The 19,897-nt window shown below is 37.5% G+C and overlaps 1 protein-coding gene across 1 annotated transcript; it reads left to right on the top strand.

Annotated features, from left to right (window-relative positions):
• The first annotated feature begins 7,582 nt into the window (after positions 1-7,582).
• On the top strand, positions 7,583-11,153 carry LOC133285372 (G-type lectin S-receptor-like serine/threonine-protein kinase CES101). The gene is made up of 8 exons (XM_061482581.1): positions 7,583-7,628; positions 8,021-8,232; positions 8,296-8,506; positions 8,593-8,830; positions 8,919-9,066; positions 9,166-9,457; positions 10,403-10,642; positions 10,768-11,153. Exons 1-8 carry the CDS (start codon positions 7,583-7,585, stop codon positions 11,151-11,153), a joined length of 1,773 nt encoding a protein of 590 aa, XP_061338565.1.
• Positions 11,154-19,897: the final 8,744 nt, after the last annotated feature.

Genomic DNA, 19,897 nt, shown 5'->3' with positions numbered 1-19,897 from the left:
GTTTTTAAGAGGCTGGACCGAGCCTGTGCTAATGTAAGTTGGAAGACTACCTTTACTGATGTTGGCGTTAAGGTTCTTCCACGAATTTATTCCGATCATAGTTCCATTTTGGTCTACTTGACTAACTTGGACACAGGTTGGAAAAATCGTCCCTTTCGCTTTGAGATTGCTTGGATGGAGCATTATAACTTTACTCAGTATTTGGCTAGGAGCTGGAATGTTGTGAAAGACACTAGAACGAATCTGCATGATCTGACTCCAAATTTAAAAAGATGGAACAAGGTAGTCTTTGGCAACATTTTCAACATGAAGACTAACCTATTACATAGTATTGCAGAAATTCAGAATGATGCTGATTATCATACCAACTTATCTCTCCAATCTAGAGAAAAGGAGGTTAAGAAGGACCTTGATGCGATTCTCATACAAGAGAAGATCTTATGGTTTCAAAAAGCCAGGGTGAAATGGATAAATGATGGGGATAGAAACACCAAATTCTATCACATTAAAACAGCTACTCGAAGAAGTTCGAATAGGATCCTGGAGTTAAAAAATTCTGATGGGATTTGGGTGAAGGAAGCTAGACAACTTCATCAATTGGTAACAGATTTCTATAGCAACTTGTTTAGTGAGGAAGTCCTTAATCGTGATTGGGTGAAAACAAAGACTACTTGGCCCCTTCTGCACGATGATCTGCTATCTAATCTGACTCGTAATCTTTCGGATGACGAAATTTCAAAAGCTGTTTTTAGTATCAATGGGTCAAAAGCTCCAGGGAAAGATGGTTTTCCAGCTGCCTTTTTTCATAAGAATTGGAGTCTTATTAAGACGAATGTTATTAAGGATGTTAACATGATGTTTCAGAATCCCAATCTGATTCACCTTGTGAACTCGACTCTTCTGGTCCTCATTCCAAAAGTAAAGAGACTTGAAAGTGCTAAGCAGCTCAGACCAATCTCTTTGTGCAATGTCATTTATAAAATCCTCAGTAAAATTCTGGTTAACAGAATGAAGCCCCTAATGGAAGAGATGGTGTCTCCCTTCCAAGCTAGTTTTGTTCCTAAACGACATATCCAGGACAACATCATCATCATCTCCCAAGAGCTGATCCATTCAATGCGTAGAATGAGAGGAAGAAGATGTTTCATGGCAATTAAAACCGACTTGGAAAAGGCTTATGATATGTTAAATTGGGAGTTTGTTCGTAAAGTTTTGGATGAAATTCAAATCCCACACTGGTTCACAAATATTATCATGAATTGTATCAACTCCGATAAGGTCTCAGTGCTTTGGAATGGAGCCATTGCAGGTGACTTCCTTCATTCAAGAAGAGTTCGTCAAGGTGATCCTTTATCTCCCTACATTTTTGTTCTAGCCATGGAAAAATTGTCTCATCTCATTCAAGATGCGGTTGACAATAAGAGATGGAAGCCAATCTCCGTGGGATCAAAAGGTCCTAAGATAGCCCATCTGATGTTTGCTGACAATTTGATGCTGTTTGCAGAAGCTTCTCTAGATCAAATCAAAGTTATAGTGGATTGCTTGGAGACTTTTAGTTCAATGTCTGGCCTAAAGGTTAGTATTCCGAAATCTAGTATTTTTTTCTCGAAAAATACAGATGCTCACATTGCAGATGATATTACAAATGTGTGTGTCTTCAAGCAAACTCACAATATAGGGAGATATCTTGGGTCCATGATGAAACATGGTCGAGTAACTAAAGACCATTATGCTGATGTTGTTGCAAGAATTAGGCACAAGTTATCTGGTTGGAGTAACCAGGTTTTATCTTTTGCCGGTCGAATTACTCTTTCCAACTCCGTTATTTCAGCAACTCCTATACTTCAAATGCAACACAGTCTGCTTCCTGTAGCCATTTGTGATGAAATAGAGAAGTTGCAGCATTCCTTTATTTGGGGTGATAAAAATGGTCAAAGGAGATCTCATCTGGTTGCATGGGATAATATTTGCAAGCCTAAGAGCATGGGTGGCTTAGGGGTGATTAACCTTAGTGTCCAAAATATGGCTTTCTTTCACAAGCTTGCATGGACGATACTTACTTTGCCCGATTCGTTGTGGGTTCGGGTTGTAACAAGTAAATATAAGAGAGGTTTGGATCTTCGGAGGGAAGTAAATCATAAAGCATATGACTTATACTTCTGGAAAAATCTGTGTAGTCTTTGGCTATCTTTTCTTTAAGCAACGCAATGGGAGATTGGAGACGGTAATGATGCATTATTTTGGACAGACAATTGGTTGGGTTTAACTGAGTGTCTTGCCTCTCTGGCTACTCGTACTCCAACAGGTTTGGAGTTGGATCTCCCTGTTAGTGCCTTCGTGAACAGCAATATTGGTCAATGGAACTTTCCCTATATTCGTCAATATCTCAATGATCAAGCTGTTGCAAGGATCCAAGCTGCTCTCATTCCTAGCGCATCGGATGGAAATGACCGCATTATTTGGAGAAATCAAAAGGTTGGCTGCTCTTTAGTTAAAACCGCGTATTATAACATGCTTGGTTTTCCTCTCATGCCGTTGAAAAATTCTTGGACTACCATATGGAAATGGCATGGGCCTCAGCGTGTTAAATCTTGGATGTGGATCATAATGCATGGCCGCCTTCTTACTAAAGACTGCACATCTAGATGGAGTGGGGAATCTGGTCATTGTAAAATGTGTCCTGGTGAGTTGGAAACAAATCTTCATGTTCTAAGAGATTGTAAGCATGCTAGAAGTGTTTGGAATTCTCTGGTTTCAGCTAATTGGCAAAGCTTATTCTACAGCTTGGATCTTAGAGATTGGGTTGAAAATAATATCTCAAAAGCTTGGAATCAAAGTAATTCAGATGATTGGCGTGATGTCTTTTTTATCTCTTGCTGGTTCATTTGGGGATGGAGGAACAAAAGTGTCCATGATACTAACTTCAAGCATCCAACCCATGGAACGCACATAATTGCTATGTATATAGAGGAGGTGCGTAACTGCATGGGTAGGAAGGCTATGGCTATTACTAGCATTCATCCAATTCGTATGAGTTTATGGAAACCTCCAAGGCTAAATTGGGTGAAGATTAATATTGATGGGGCAGTTGAAAGGAATACTGAGGTGGCTGCTTGTGGTGAGATTATCAGATCTGATGATGGCTCTTGGTTGGGAGGCTTTGAGTATCATATTGGTGCTTGCACTCCTTTAATGGCGGAGCTTTTGGGAACTCTAAAAGGTCTGGAATTGGTTTGGCAACTGGGATTTAAGAAGGTGGAACTAGAAGGAGATGCTTCTGAAGTATTCTCTTTGCTTGCTGATTGCATTGCATCTTGTCAGCCTCGTATAATGGTTAAGATACAAGCACTCATCGGTCAGGATTGAGAGGTAACGCTTTCTCATATTCCAAGAGAAGCTAATTCCTGTGCAGATTGGTTAGCCAAGTCTGCTCTTCACAAAGATACTGGATTCTGGAGTCATAGAGTTATGCCGTTTCACCTTGCTCAGTTATTTGATCACGATCTTCAGGGAATTTCCTCTTGTAGGGATATAGACCCTGGATAGTTGTTTTTGTTTCTGGTTGTTTGTTTGTCTTTGTTTGGGGTTCGCTCCTTAATGTTATCAAAAAAAAATAATTAATCATTTCACGTGTGTAAGTTATTATACTTCTCATGTTTAATTTTTGTAAAAAATGCGTATCGGACACCGACACATTTTGACATGCGGTCAATATTTTGGGATACACGGTCAACTCTCCGACACGTTTTTCCGACACAGAGTCAACTTTTTACGACACGCGGTCTACGCTTCGACACATTTTTTTTAAGTCTTAATTTTATTTTATTTTATTTTTTTTGGTGAGGAATTTTATTTTATTAACTAAACATAAAAAAAATAATTTATAAATCAATTTTTTTTGTTATGAAATTTGACATGAAAAATTAACAAGGTATGAATTTTTTATTTATTTATATTTATGTTATGAAATTTGAATATTTGATTGGTTATATGACTTATTATGGACTATTATATGTATTAAATATAAATTATATTATATATATTAAAAATATTATTTAATATCAAAACGCGTCACAACATATCAAAATATAACATTTTTTAAAATTAACGTGTCAGCGTTCCAGGGTTCGATTGTGCTTTTGTCTTGGTCGAAAGAGCCCTTGTTACTTGCCCACAAAATGCCAACTTTCAGTGGAATAAAAACAAGGGAAAACCTAAGAAAAGAAGAAGATAATAACAACTATTCCGTGGTCAGTTTTTTATTCTTTTAATTGCAAAAATAAAAAGAAAGTAAATAAAAATAAGAGAAATCATTTTTTTTGCTTTACTTCCTTCTTCTTTTTCATTTTCATTTTCATTTTTTTTCAGAAAAATAACATAAAAAAACATTGAAATCAAAGCAGCATTCGTCAAAATAGGATGTTCATACTTGTCAACTCTCCACTATCTGGTACGGATTCCAACCATAAACTTTTGTTGGATTGGAAGAGACCACTTGGCATCATTCAAGGAATAGCATCAGGTCTTGTTTATCTTCAAACATATTGAGATACTTAAAAGGAAAAAGCAATACGAGTTATTAGGATTGAACTAGTAAGTAGGGCTTGTGTATTATAGTTATTAGGAAAGCAATATAAGCCCTCATTGTTGCGAACTTGGGATTTCTCTCAACATGTTGCTTTCTCCCAATAGGTAGATAAACGCCCTAACATCAACTGAGGTGATGAATGCACGTCCAAAATTGAACAAGGGTGTGATCCTGGAATAAATTTTTGGTGTTACTGTTACACCAAGATTCAGTGCATATCATCAATGAAAGCATTACACATCATAGGAGAGAGAAAAAAATTGTCAGAGAAAATAAAACTTTAGCTAACATGTAATATTTTTATTGGTGGAATGTACTGAATCTTTAGTGCTACAGTAGTACCAGAGATTTGTTCGTGATCATGTGGAAACCATTCTGAAAATAGCCATACGGTATCCATAATTTTGTGCCCTTGGTGGTGATTTGAAGTTGTCTCAGAACTACAATGATTCATCACGTGGATAAGCAAAATTTAAAAAAATTTATTTCTTGGTGTGTGGCGGTTAAAAATTGAGATTTTACAAAATTTTAAAATTATTTACTAAAAGATGATTTTATTTATTTTTTTCATCACGTAAATTTAGTTACCGTGGAGACTCTCTCTTCTCAATTCCACTTATTATGTCTTCTTTTCCAATTGACAAACATCACATAATCAGCACTAAATAAATAGGCCGCGGGAATTCATATAATTTGCATAAAATCATATTAGCACTAGTACATTGCATGAAATTATGAAATAAAATAATAACTAATTAAAACTTATTATTACACTAAAATTAGATATTATTCGCCATTTTTCTTAAATACTTATTTGAAGAAGAAAAAAAGATAATTATTTAAAAGTACAAAAATATATAATATGTATAAATATAAACATTAAAAAAGATTAGAAAGATATTTATATAACTAAAGGTATTAATTGTAATATCGAAATAAATTAATTGTGATATTATTTATAATAAGAGCAGAATTAACTTATATCCAAGACTAACTCATATTATATTATTAATATTGTGACAGAAAGACTAAATGTGCAGTGTTTAAGCCTTAAGGTGATCATCAGTCAATGATTACTGTATCAAGGTCAAACTCAAAAGGTTAGTGAGACAGAGAGAGCGTGGAAAGATCTTCCTCCATAAGGACAACAAAACGCGTGGAATGTGATGTTGGGGGCCACAGATTTTATTTACTAGAGCGAAATAGCTACGCAAAGTCTTTAGGACACTATATAAAAATGCCCCATCTTCTCGGAATAGGATGAAAAAATAAAAATAAATGCAAGTGTAATTTTTTAAATGGAAGTCGTACGTATCGTCGGTGTACAAAACGTCGTATGTACCATAGTGGGGGTGAACCTAGCAGAAACAGAGCAAGATGCCCAGAATCCTCCTCTTATTGTTGTGCCTCATCCTCGTACTTGAGTCCTCTGAAGCCGAGGATATTGGCGTTTACTGGGGTCAAAACGTCAATGAGGGAAGCCTTAGTGAAACATGTGCAACGGGATTATACTCCTATGTCAATCTAGCCTTCCTTTCCACCTTTGGGAATGGCCAAACCCCTCTAATCAACCTCCCAGGTCATTGTGACCCTTCTTCTAATGGGTGCACTCAAATTGGTAGAGACATTAGGAATTGTCAAAAGCATGGGATTAAGGTGATGCTCTCCATTGGAGGAGGTTTTGCGATATATTGGCTAGCTTCCTCAGCGGATGCTAAAAATGTCTCAGATTATTTGTGGGACAATTTCCTGGGTGGTTCCTCGCCATCACGCCCACTTGGCGATGCAATATTAGATGGTATTGATTTTGACATAGAGCAGAATATACCATACGTGGAGGACCTTGTGCGTTACCTTAAGTCACACTCAGGAACAGCAAATCAAACTGTGTACTTGTCTGCAGCACCTAAGTGCACATTTCCTTCTGCACCCTTGGGTAAGGCCCTCGATACTGGCCTTTTTGACTATGTTTGGGTACTATTCTACAACAATCCTGCATGCGAGTATACCCAAGGAAATTCCAATAACTTGGTGTATACTTGGAAACAATGGACGAAATCATTAAAAGTGGGGAAAATATTTCTGGGGTTACCAGCAGATTCAGCATCAGCTACAAGTGGTTATGTTCCAGCAGATGTATTACTATCCACGATATTACCAGCAGTAAAGGAGTCACCAAATTATGGAGGTGTGATGTTGTGGTCAAGGTTCTCCGATAAAAGTAGTGGCTACAGTACCAACATTCAAGTAAGTCCTCTTTGCACACAGCAAAGCCTTCCCAAATGCAGAAGCCGCTACAGCGGCTTCGTGGAACGTTTAGGTCACATGTCCGCGGATGGTATCAAAGTTTATGATGGCCAGAGCATTGGTACAGAGTGCTGTGAGATCGTATGTAGGAACAACTGTTCCTGTGAAGCGTATGCCCCAACAAATCACATTAGCAATACTGGATGCCAGATATGGGGCGAAGGAACGAAATTCATTAGAGCTTCTGGGGAAAATGCTCAATCAATCTACTTTATTAACCACAAAGGTATGTCCAGATTCCCAACCTGTAAGGCTGTTATTTTGATTTACCGGTTTTCTTCAAAATTTTATATTTATATTTTTGAAGAAAAGGTTGGTTTTCTTTCAACCTTTTTTATTGCCCTAAGATTTCCAATGAGAAAAATAAAAAAGAAAAGGGTTCAGATTGACTGAATATACTTGATCATCAATAAGGAGAAGTAATCACAATAAATAACAAATACAGGTTACTCATAATTGGCTCCTAAACAATTGGTTATATCTCTTGATTCTTTGGAAGTATTTTCAGGTACCTGGCAAGGATATAAATTAAGAATTCATTAGTCATATAAACCCTCTAACCTCCATCTAAAATTGTTTCAGAAACCTTTTTCAGAGTGTAAAATTATTTTCCTGTCTGTTACAGTAAACAGGTGGTGGATATGGCTCATCATTGGGGTGGGAGTAGCTGCCCTTGCAATACCTACGATGCTCTACTCAGGCCGTGCCATGTGGAGAAAATACAAAGCAAAAGGTAACTACGACATAATAAATATTAAATACGGTTCTATGAGTTTTAAGACTTTAAGGGTTCATTTGGATGAGTTTTTTTTTTTTCTTCAAAAGCTTTTTTTTTAAAGAAAAAAAACACTTCTCGTTTTTAGTTTGTTTGGATGTCTGCTTTTAAGAAAAGCAGAAGTCACAAAAAAAGTTAAAAACTTACTTTTTTTTTTAAAGCTAAAATTTTTAACTTTTAAAAAAAGCAGAAGTCAAAAGCTAAATATTTTTATAAAAATATAAATAACTTTAACTTTTATAAAAAATACTTCTAAAATAAAAAAGAGGTAAAAGTTACTTTTTTTTTAGGAGATGAAACAAACGGGGTCTAAGGCCTCTTTATGTTATATTTTCATGTCACCCCACTAGAGGCTAGAAAAGTGATGGAGAAGAACCTATTGCATGAGATTGGAGGTAATGCAATGCTTTCGATGGTGTACGGCAAAGCCAGAAAAAGTAAGAAAAAGGAAAAGTCAAGCAATGAGGTGGAAGTATTCACATTCGAAAGCATAATTGCTGCCACAAACAATTTCTCAGCTGCGAATAAGCTCGGAGAGGGTGGTTTTGGTCCTGTTTATAAGGTAAGTTCTGCTTACTTAAATTGGAAACTGTCTAGACAGGAATTGATATAGTAACACTTTCAGGGAACATTAAGTGATCGGCAAGAGGTCGCAATGAAGCGACTTTCTAAAAGTTCAGGACAAGGGCTGATAGAGTTTAAGAATGAAGCTAAACTCATGGCCAAACTCCAGCACACTAATCTCGTAAAGCTTTTAGGGTTCTGCATCCAGAGGGATGAAAGAATATTAGTCTATGAGTACATGTCTAACAAGAGCTTAGATTTCTACCTCTTTGGTAGGCTTTCTTTTATATTAACAAAAGTAAGAATCTGTCAAACGTTAGCATATAGCATATTAATTAGAATCCTTCTATCAAAATAGATTCAACTAGAAAGAGTTTGCTAGACTGGGACAAACGCTTGAACATCATTGGAGGCATAGCTCAAGGACTTCTTTATCTTCACAAGTATTCAAGACTAACGGTGATACATCGGGACCTGAAAGCTGGCAATATATTACTTGACGAAGAGATGAATCCTAAAATATCTGACTTTGGCATGGCTCGAATATTTGGTCAAAGAATATCAGAAGAAAATACTACTAGAGTTGTTGGTACATAGTAAGTTTATAAATGATCATGCATTTTCAAAATCTTCTGTTTTTATTTATCTTTATGCAAACATTTGTTCATGTTGCTATCTTTGCAGTGGCTACATGGCTCCAGAGATAATAAGGGGTGTTGTGTCTATCAAGACAGATGTATTTAGCTTTGGTGTTCTGCTATTAGAGATTCTTAGTGGCAAGAAGAATCATAGTCGCCATCATTCGGATCGCCCACTCAACCTCATAGGATATGTAAGTTTCTCAAATCAATTGTGCCTAAAAGTTATACTTTATCATTAGCGATGGTTAAGAATATATTGTTGTTTGGTGTGGATGCTGGGACTCTTGTAGGCATGGGAGCTTTGGAATGAAGGTAGAGCTCTCGAGCTAGTAGAGCCAGCATTAAATGAATTAAATACTCAAAATGAAGTTTTAAGATGCATTCATATCGGGCTCTTGTGTGTACAAGATCAAGCAACAGATAGACCTACAATGTTAGATATTGTTTCTTTTCTATCAAATGATACAATACAACTTTCCCAACCAAAGCAGCCAGCATTCTTCATCAATGTGGTTGTGGAAGTGTCAGAACTTCCTTACAGCAAGCAAGAACATCATTCCTTAAATGATGTAACAAATACTAGTATTTATGGAAGATAATTGTAACATCGTGTACCCAACTAGATGATTGCATTCGCAGACTTCCACTTTAAATTCTTAAGTGATAAATTCTCAATTTCTGAATTGTACTTGTTGAGACATGGTAACCCATATTATATATACATATGCTTGATAACTCCGACTCTGTAAAATAAATAAATAAATTACTGATACGTTGTAATTCCAAAACAAAGGAATCACAGTGATGCTTTTCGCCGTCTTAGAGTATGGTGACGATTATGGAACCTAACATCATGGGTAGGACCAAACACGCCAGTTTTGGGTTCCTTCACTCTTGGGGTGGACCCACGTGATACAAAACAATTGGTCATTTGGTGGAAAGGGAACATCTTTTGTAAAAGTGGACCACCGAATGAACAAGGGAGGTTTCTGTTAATTTTTAATGGGTTTGATTCAGCAGTCAGTTTAATTTTTAATGGTTTTAAATTTGTCAGTTATGGATAATTTATGAGTCATGATTTTAGCATTTATTTTAGGAGTTTTGAAAGTAAAGAGTCAGTTGTTATGTTTTGTTATTAAGTTTGGCTTTAATTATGGTTTATGGCTATTTAGTGTTGCAGTTTTAGAAAGGCAAAATATAGCCTATAAATAGTCTAGTATATTGTTTGAAAAAACATAGAATTGAGAAGCAACGAAGTTTAGTAAAATTTTTCATACAAGATTGTTCTCTTTCTCCACAAGTTCTCACGACATTGTTAAATAGTTGTTTTATTTGTTGGTTCTGTATTTGAGCGATCCTACAAATTGGTATTAGAGCCAATGGAGGTTGTGACCAGTAATATGTTGTTGCCCCATCTAACGAAGGTAAACTATGAGAATTGGAGCATCCAAATGAAAGCTCTTCTTGGATCACAAGATAGTTGGGAGGTAGTTCAAGATGGTTTCACATAACCGGCATCTATCACAGGTTATACGGCAGCTCAAAATAAGGCGTTGAAAAAGACGCGATCAAAAGACAAGGCGACATTGTACATGCTATTCCGAGCTGCTGACGAGTCAAGCTTTGAGAAGATTGCGAGTGCTACAACTTCAAAAGAAGCGTGGGATATTTTGACAAATGTCTACAAAGGAGCTGACAGTGTTATGCAAGTCCGACTTCAAACCCTCCGCGGCGAGTTGGAAGGAATGAAGATAAAGGAGACGGAAGGTGTGTCCGACTTCATCACGCGTGTTCAAACCGTGGTGAACCCATAGCGTTGCCCGAAGCGAGAGTGGTGGAAAAGATCTTGAGATCTTTAACCAACAATTTTGAGAATGTCGTATGTGCCATAGAAGAATCAAAGGATCTAGCAACGCTCACTATTGAAGAGCTCGCTGGTTCCCTTGAGGCACATGAACAACGTAAGAAGAAGAAGGAGGAGGAGACACTTGAGCAAGTGCTTCAAACCAAGGCGTCAATCAAAGACGAGAAGGCCCTCTATTATCAAAACTTCCGAGGTAAAGGTCGTGGCCGTGGGGGACGTGGAAATGGTCGTGGTGGTAGAGGTCGTGGTCAAGAAAGACAGAGTGAGGAGAAAGGACAATTTAGCCAACAGAACTGGCGTGGAAGAGGACGAGGTCGTGGAAAAGGAGGTCGGTCGTATTACTCCAACATTGAGTGCTACAAGTGTGGCAAGTATGGTCACTATGCAAAAGATTGTAACTCGGATAAATGTTAGAATTGTGGCAAGATTGGACATTTCGTAAGAGATAGCCAAGATGAGAAAAAGGTGGAAGAGACTTTCAACCTAGCCACGGAAGGAGAAACGAAAGAAGGAGGTGTTTTTTTGATGGCACATACAACAATAGCCATCCCGACAAGTTCTGAAATTTCTGATGATGAACCACAACAACTAAGAATGAGAAGTTTGCAAGACCTATATGATTCGACAAGTGAGGTACACCTTGTTAGTTTTTTGAGCATTCATCTTTCTCTTGAACTTCACTTCACACAAATGGGGATACAAGCAAAAGGCGGGGATCGACTATGACGAGGTGTTTGCTCCCGTTGCTAGAATGGAGACAATCTGATTACTCTTTTCACAAGCGGCTCAATTCAAATGGACGATATTTCAAATGGATGTCAAGTCAGCATTCTTGAATGGTGTGCTCGAAGAAGAAGTCTATGTCGAACAACCACTGGGGTACATGAAGGTCGGAGAAGAGAAGAAGGTGCTGAGATTGAAGAAGGCACTTTACGGGTTGAAGCAAGCACCGCAGGCATGGAATACTCGTATTGATACTTACTTTAAGGAGAACTGGTTCCAACAATGTCCCGATGAACATGCTCTTTTTGTGAAGAAGAGTGGACCTAATATGTTATTTATGGCTCTTTATGTTGATGACCTTATTTTTATGGGAACAATGATGAGATGATACAAGAGTTTAAGAGCACAATGACAAGGGAGTTCGAGATGACGGATCTCGGTTTGATGAAGTTTTTCCTTGGACAAGAGGTAAGACAAGGTGAGTTGGGTATCTTTGTGTCTCAGGAGGTATATGAAAAAGAGATTTTCAAGAAGTTCAAAATGAAAAGTTGCAACCCGGTTTCAACTCCGATGGAACCTGGTGCAAAACTCTCGAAGTTTAATGGAGGAGAACGAGTCGATGCAAGAAAATACCAGAGTTTGGTGGGAAGTCTTCGCTATCTCACATGTACAAGGCTGAGTCTCTTGTTAAGTGTTGGCATTGTAAGTCAGTTCATGGAGGAGCCAGACTATTCACATTGGAAGGCATTGAAGCGGATCCTAAGGTATGTTCAGGGAACGGTGTCACTCGGGTTATACTACTCGAGGTCGGATGATTATAAGTTGATTGGGTACTCTGACAGTGATTGGTGTGGAGACTTAGATGATCAAAAAAGCACGTCGGGATATGTATTCTTTATGGGTAACACAGCGTTTACTTAGGTTTCAAAGAAGCAACCAATTGTGACGCTCTCGACATGTGAAGCTGAGTATGTGGCAGCATCTTGGTGTGTATGTCATGCGATATGGCTCAGAAATCTGTTGGGGAAGTTGGGGCAACAACAACTCAGTGCAACTGTGATACGAATTGACAATAAATCAGCAATTGAGTTGGCAAAGAACCCGGTGAATCATGAGAGAAGCAAGCACATCGACATTCGTTTTCACTTCATTCGAGATCATGTAAATGAAGGAAGTGTGGAATTAGTGCACGTGGCAAGTCGGGACCAAGTCGCGGATATCTTCACGAAACCGCTCGAGATGGTATTTCTCGACAACTGCAAGAAATTGATCGGCATGAAGGATGGGAGAAGCATTTAAGTTTACGGGGGAGTTTTGTTAAGTAAACGTTAAATGTCAGTTTAATTTTTAATGAGTTTAAGTCAGTTTAATTTTTAATGGTTTTAAATTTGTTAGTTATGAATAGTTTATGAGTCATAAGTTTAGCATTTATTTTAGGAGTTTTGAAAGTAAAGAGCGAGTTGTTATGTTTTGTTATTAAGTTTGGCTTTAATTGTGGTTTATGGTTATTTAGTGTTGTAGTTTTAGAAAGGCAAAATATAGCCTATAAATAGTCTAGTATATTGTTTGAAAAAACATAGAATTTGAGAAGCAATGAAGTTTAGTAAAAATTTTCATACAAGATTGTTCTCTTTCTCCACAAGTTTTCACGACATTGTTAAATAGTTGTTTTATTTGTTGGTTATGTATTTGAGCAATCGTACAGTTTCCAAATTTAATATTGACATCTGCCAAAAAGGATCACTATTTTGCATATATTTCAAATGAAAACGAAACTAGCTTCATTTATGTGGCATCTTCGGCTCATGAAGATCCTAGTATTTTAGATTTCCAGGGTCAACTCACTGGTGGAGCTTCTGTCTCGTGCAATGCACCTGTTAGAGGATGTGTGCCTATTCTTAAACCTCCCAAGTGAGGAACCCAGATGCTTATTTGTCATTGGGGGACTTCAAGCATGGTTACATGTCTACACTCGGTTACAAGGGCGACAGAATGGAAATTATTGCTCTTTATGATTGCGGCGTTATATGCTTCACTAGTTGCTCATGTTTCTTCTTTTCCCCCACAACGGACGATAATATTGTAGAGCATATTTAGTGCTCCTGATCACCCAGTATTCAATGGGCGAAGGAGTAAGGAGAGAAAAATGCGAGAAGAAAGGAGTGAGGAAAGAGATTAAAAATATTTTAAGGGAAAAGTGTGTATAATTTTAAAGGATGTAAAGTTGTGTCATTTAGATAAAGGAGGAGAGAGAGTTAACAAAAAAAAATAAAGGTGTGGTCCCACCTCTTTGTGAGAGTGAAAGGATGTAAGTTGTGTAATTTTAAATGATAGACACTTTTCCCATATTTTAAATCAGGTGTCAATTTTTCAATAAAAGGCTCCAGGTGGTTTGGGTACATTATAAATTTTTCCGTGAGATGTGGGATAACGGCGCTGACTTTAATGCATCTCCTAGTGGGAGGCCAATTTACTTCATCCGAGATAATCCAACAAATACTACTAATATTATAGAAGAAAAATCCAAGGGTAAGTGCATAACATTGTACAATACTACTAACACTTTTTTTTTAATGAATAATATTAGTTTTATATGTAGTATATACACATTATTTTATATTTATTTAAATATTATTATTTTGATCATTACAACTAATTTTATTTCATTTTATATTTCTCTTTTATACATATTTTATATATCTCTCAAGTATATAAGATAAATACTATAATATTCCTAACCTGTTTAATTAGAAAATAGCGTGGATTAAATATTTAATCATACAATGTTGGGTTGAATTGAGTAAAAGGCTTAAATAAATAAATTAAGGTTACTTTGGGGTTAAAAGTATAGTCAGTGTGTTGGGGTAAAAATGTGTAACGCCCAGTGTACTTTTTCCTCACTCGCACACTTTTCGGGAAAATTTCCTAAGAGATCACGCTTAACTATGGAGTTCTTCCATTCTGAGCTACCGAAAAGTAGATGCATCTTGTTAGTATAGGTAGTTCCAATTAATTCTTATAAGCTATCTTAAACTGTGCAGTCTCATACCTGCACAGTCTTTGGAATCCCTCTCTTTCAGGTGTCGATTCGATTCATTCATGTAACCCCCCGCTAGAAGCCTGTCAGGAGCAGCTCCTTGTCCATGCCCTTTCGCACCGGCGATCACTCTCCGTCCTCGTCAGCGCTCGGGATATTACAAAATGTGTGTAGGAAAAATTGCCTGGAATGTAAATGTAAAAATAAAAGTATGACTGTAAAAATATTCTAGTCTATTAGGAAAAGTTTTAAAGTGGATGAAGGTGACTACATAGATAAATTTTTACCCAGTTGAACTTACCAAACCTATTTTAATTGAAAAGAAAAACCCACTCACCTCATTTTTTTTTCTTCTTCCCGCGGCTAAAGAGAGAGTGAAAGGAATAGAGAATCCTTTTCCAAACGCAAACCCTAACTCCCTTAATTCTCCATCAAATCAACTCATTCCAAAGCCAAAATTGCTTAGAATATTTCCTTCATTGTGAATCCAAGCTTGGTTTGGAGTTGGAAGCTTTGTGGATAGGGATATCTCCTTCTCAAGAATTCGACCTACTTGATGTTTGGAGGAGTTTGAAGGTATTTCCTCCCATAGGAGCTTAGGAGACCACAGTTCCTTGGTTGTATGATCTTTTGGGGTAAGTATTCACTTCTCAAACCTTGTTTCCATGGAGATTGCATTTGGGTTGAAGATTATGAATAGTGTTTTGTGGCTGGTATGAGTTTGAGTTGGATTGTTGCTTGATTCCATTGTACAAGTTGTTAGAAATGATAAATAAACGGTAGAAATTAGTCTAGATAGTCATTTGGTTATTGTTTAATATATTAGAAAATTCATGCTTGGGCTTGTGAGTGTTTGAGCATTTTGAGCAATTAGTGAATTGGATGATTGATTTTGTCCCTTGTGTTGCTAAGATTGAGGCAAGTGGACCAACTTTGAATGACCACCCATTGGAGGAAGCAATGGATCTTGATTAGCTCATTTGGATTGGTAAGTTCATGCCTTAATTGTGGTGTGAATATGGTTGTTGATTGATGAATATTGATATATTCTTGGATGCAATAGATTGATTGCATTGCACCTTTGTGTAGGTGTTTGTTTGTGAGATTATTGGTAATAATTGTAAAACTTGATTGTTTGAGTTGGTGAAGAACAAAGGTTGAATTGGGAAGCAAATTAAGGTAAGCCTTTGAACCTTGGGAATTGATCCCTTTATTATTTCACCAAGCCCTGAAAGGGTAGTGGTTGCAACCACAATAGAGTGGTATAATGCATTGTTATATATATATGCATGTGTTGTATTTTTCACACAAGATGGTAAATCCAGAGTACGGGTAAACCATGCAAGACGATCAAGCTTGAGTGTGGGGTTAGTTGCAAGACGTTGCGTAATGCTTACTTGGTAATTTAGCTGGCCAGTAGGACTATTTGCATCTGAGTATCCTTAGGACAACATGAGAGCTCGAGGGATGTCTATTGGAGATGTTTGACACACTGCATGGATATGTATTTACTGCATTATTTATTGTTATTGCTATTATACTATGAATGAACTATGGGGTGGAGAGATGCTCTAAGGACCCCTGGTTTGCTGAGGTATATTCATATATCTCATTCCGTGTTGTGGGGACCCCTTTTAGATACAGATGTTGCAGGAGCCTCTGGTGGCAAGTGGCCATACTTGAGCTAGATAGATACATGATGATGCTGCATTCTTTTGGTTATGCATGTGATTTGGTAGTTCCCATGTATCAGACATTTTGGAAGTATCATTGATATATGTTTACATGTTGGACTTAGGATATGATAATTGGTATTTTGTATAGCCCTTATGTATCTAGATAGGGACTTTGGTCATATGGTATATTAAGTTCCTTAGCATGTATTTATTTTGAAGAACATTATTGTATGTGATTCATTGAAACATTGTATAATGATTATGTAAAGTTTGTTGAGTGTAATGACATTGGATAGGAAGTCCCCAAGAGAAATACATGAAAATAGAAAAAATTAGTGTTTTGCACAGATGGAGGGAGCTTAAGCGCTTTGAGACAGAAAGTTTTTGAGGATTTATCCATCGGAGGGAGTTTAAGCGTCCAAATGGAGGCTTAAGCGCTCATAAGGGGGCTTAAGCGCCTATTAGAGGGCTTAAGCGCCCTGGAGGACCTGTGCGTGAAGGAGTTCTCTGTCGTAGGGGGCTTAAGCTCGATCACTACTCGTTTGGTTATGAAACTCTGTCCAGGCAGGAAAAAGATGTGGCTGATTGGTTTGGACTACAATGGGGTGGCATTGGAAATATGGTCTTAGCCTCCAGGATGCAAAGATTAGGGTAAGGGCTACCTTTTCTATCAGTTGATAATGTAGCTCTGCGCCTTACAAAACTTTGCTGACGAAGTAGACCGGTCTCTGATCGTCTTCTTTGGATTCTCTGACAAGGGCTGCACTTATGGCTTCAATACCAACAGTGAGGTATAAGTATAGAGTCTCACCGCTTTCTGGTTTGGTGAGGACGGACGGGCACGAAAACACAATTTTAAACTCTTGAAAGAATTTTTCACATTCGTTGGTCCACTGGAAACTAACTCATTTCCTTAACAGGCTGAAAAGAGGAGGTGGGGGTTAGGATCCCCCCTGTCAGTTGTTGTACTTCTTTAACTGTCTAGGGACTCTTCATTTCTAAAATTGCTTTGCATTTTTCTGAGTTGACTTCGATACCTCTCTCGATTAACATGAAATCAAGGAATTTCCCGACCGGTACACCAAACGCGCACTTGCTGGGGTTTAGGCTCATGTTATACTCTCTCAACCGGTTAAAGACTTTTTCAAGGTGTTGGAGGTGATCTTCTATTGATCGAGACTTGGTGATCATATCATCGATGTATACTTCAATTACATCGCTAATCAAGTCTTTGAACACCTTGTTCATTATTCTTTGATAGGTAGCTCCAGCATTTTTCAGACCAAAAGGCATTATGGCATAGCAGTAGTTTGCATTTTGTACGATGAAGGTTATCTTGTCTTCGTCTTGTTTGAGCAACAAGATTTGGTTGCAGCCGGAATATGCATCCATAAAGGATAGCATTTCTAAACCGGAGGCGATGTCTACGAGTTGGTCGATGCTTGGGAAAGTGTAGGCATCAGGGGCATACCTTGTTCAGGTCTGTTTAGTCAACGCACATCCTCCATGCCCAACTGGGTTTTTTTACCAATACCGGATTGGGTAGCCAAGTGGTGTAGTTTATTTCTCTGATGAAACCGACATCATAGAGTCTCTTTACTTCTGCATCAATGATTTTCTGGCGATTAGGGCCAAACTTTGTTTTCTTCTAGGTGACTGGTTTTGCTTTCGGGTCAATAAATAACCTATGGCAGCAGACTTTTGGATCGATGTCGGGCATATGTTGCAACTTTGGCAAATGCACTAGTCGTACAAGTAATAAAGTGTTAAAAGTAAGATTGTCGATCCCACGAGGACTGATTACCAATCACTAACTTATCTATGCGATTAAAGTAGGATCGATCTTAAAATGAATTTGTTGAGAATATTAATTTTAATTGTAAAACAGAATTTTTAAAGAAAGTCTTTTTAATTTTTAATGTTAAGAATCAAGAACAAAATGCAAGAACAAAGAATGCAAGAAAACGATTTTCTTTTAATTAAGAACAAGTGTAGCTAGGGATTCGACTTTCCTAATAGTTTCTTAATGAGTCTAACTTTCATGTAATTACCATTCAAATTAATTATTGAAGATTCTTTCTAATTTAACTAAACGCCCAATCCCTTGGTGATTTTAGTTCTTCACTTTAGGCAAAGACCCTAACCCCTTAGAGCCTTTTTCCAGAGCAAACATTAAGGTCAAGAATCATAAGTCATAGAATTTATAAACCTATTCCTAGGACATACAAATTCTAGCAATTAACCAATCAGAATCAAGAATGTAATATGCCTATTAACATTCAAGAATCTACTGCTTACTTAGGATTGATTAGATCATAAATAAGACTAAGTTTTAAACAGATTAATTGCATAATTGAAATACGGATAATAATTACATCAAGAATTAAACAGCGTTAGGAATCCATTGGTTCTGTCTCACCTTAACTACATAAAGGAAATTAGCCTATCATGTTCATAAAAACTAAAGCAAAAGATGAAAAGTAAAGAAAGTTCATGATAAAACTTGATTAGAGATGATCCACAATGAAGCCTTAATGTTTCCTTCCTTCTTCTCCTATCCAAAAGCTCTTCCTTTTGCTCCCTCAAGAAGTCTCTGGCCGCAGATGAATAATTGGAATAACCCTAGTTCGTCCTTTTTAATGAAAATATCCATGGGCCTCCATTTAAGATGCCGCTCGCTCAATTGCTCGCTCGATCGAGCAAACTAGCAAGGTAATTTTATCAGCTCGCTCAATTTCTCGCTTGTTCGAGCAAGTGAGCGAGCATATAATATTATTGATTTTTCTTTAATTCTTCAATTCTTCTTGACTTTCATATCTCCCAACTTCAATAATTCTTCATAATTATAATTTGTCATATTAAACCTGAAAATAACACAAAACGAAGTCAGAATCATATTCAAATATTAAAACTGTAATTCTTTGCATTTACTTAATTTACACTATGTTCTTGACCATTTTTAACATTATTTAACATATCTTTGATCCTAGAAACATAGTGTCTTTAATACTTATCAGCACATCAATGGCTTCCAGGAGAAAAGATCCTTATTATCTCTGAGCAACTTGATTAATCTTCCTTTCAGTTTGGGGTTATGGTCACCCTATGGTTGTTGTCTGCTCGTCAGTCGCACTCAAAATGATGCGTTATAGTGCTCCATCAGTCGTGGGCATAGAGTGTTCAACTCGCGGGTCATCTCTGGCATCGAACTCTACTAAGAAACAATGTTCATGACTCTTTCCTTTGTTGGAGTTCTCTGACTGGGCGAGATTCTCTTTTTTAGGTTGGCTCTTTTCTTGAAATGTAACAATTGAGGGTGGGTGAAGGCTTATATTGTAACAACTTCTAGCCATGGTTTAGTCTCCTTGGACTATTTCCACCTTGTTGTTCTTTGCTATAAACTTCATAGCTCGGTAAGGGTGGGAAATGCTTACTTCAAAGGCGACAAACACTCGGCGGCCCAGGTTGGCATTATGAGCAGAAGGGGTATCGAGTACTAGGAATTGTACGTTTGCGGACCTGGAGGTGGGTGGCGTTCCGAGCGAGAGTCGTATATCAATTATGCCGAGCGGCTTGGTAATGGTTGCATTGAAGCCTGACAACTCGCCAATGACTGGTTTCAAATCTTTTGTACTGTAACCTAAAGCTTTGAGGCAGGGCAAGAAGAGTATATCAGCTGAACTATCGTGATCAACAAATACCCGGTTGACATCGAAGTTGGC

This window comes from Gastrolobium bilobum, unplaced genomic scaffold, assembly GCF_033153095.1.
Source record: "Gastrolobium bilobum isolate Gb01-03AN ecotype WA unplaced genomic scaffold, APGP_CSIRO_Gbil_v1 utg1211, whole genome shotgun sequence".
Lineage (NCBI taxonomy): Eukaryota > Viridiplantae > Streptophyta > Magnoliopsida > Fabales > Fabaceae > Gastrolobium > Gastrolobium bilobum.
This window is presented reverse-complemented; position numbering and strand designations above follow the sequence as displayed.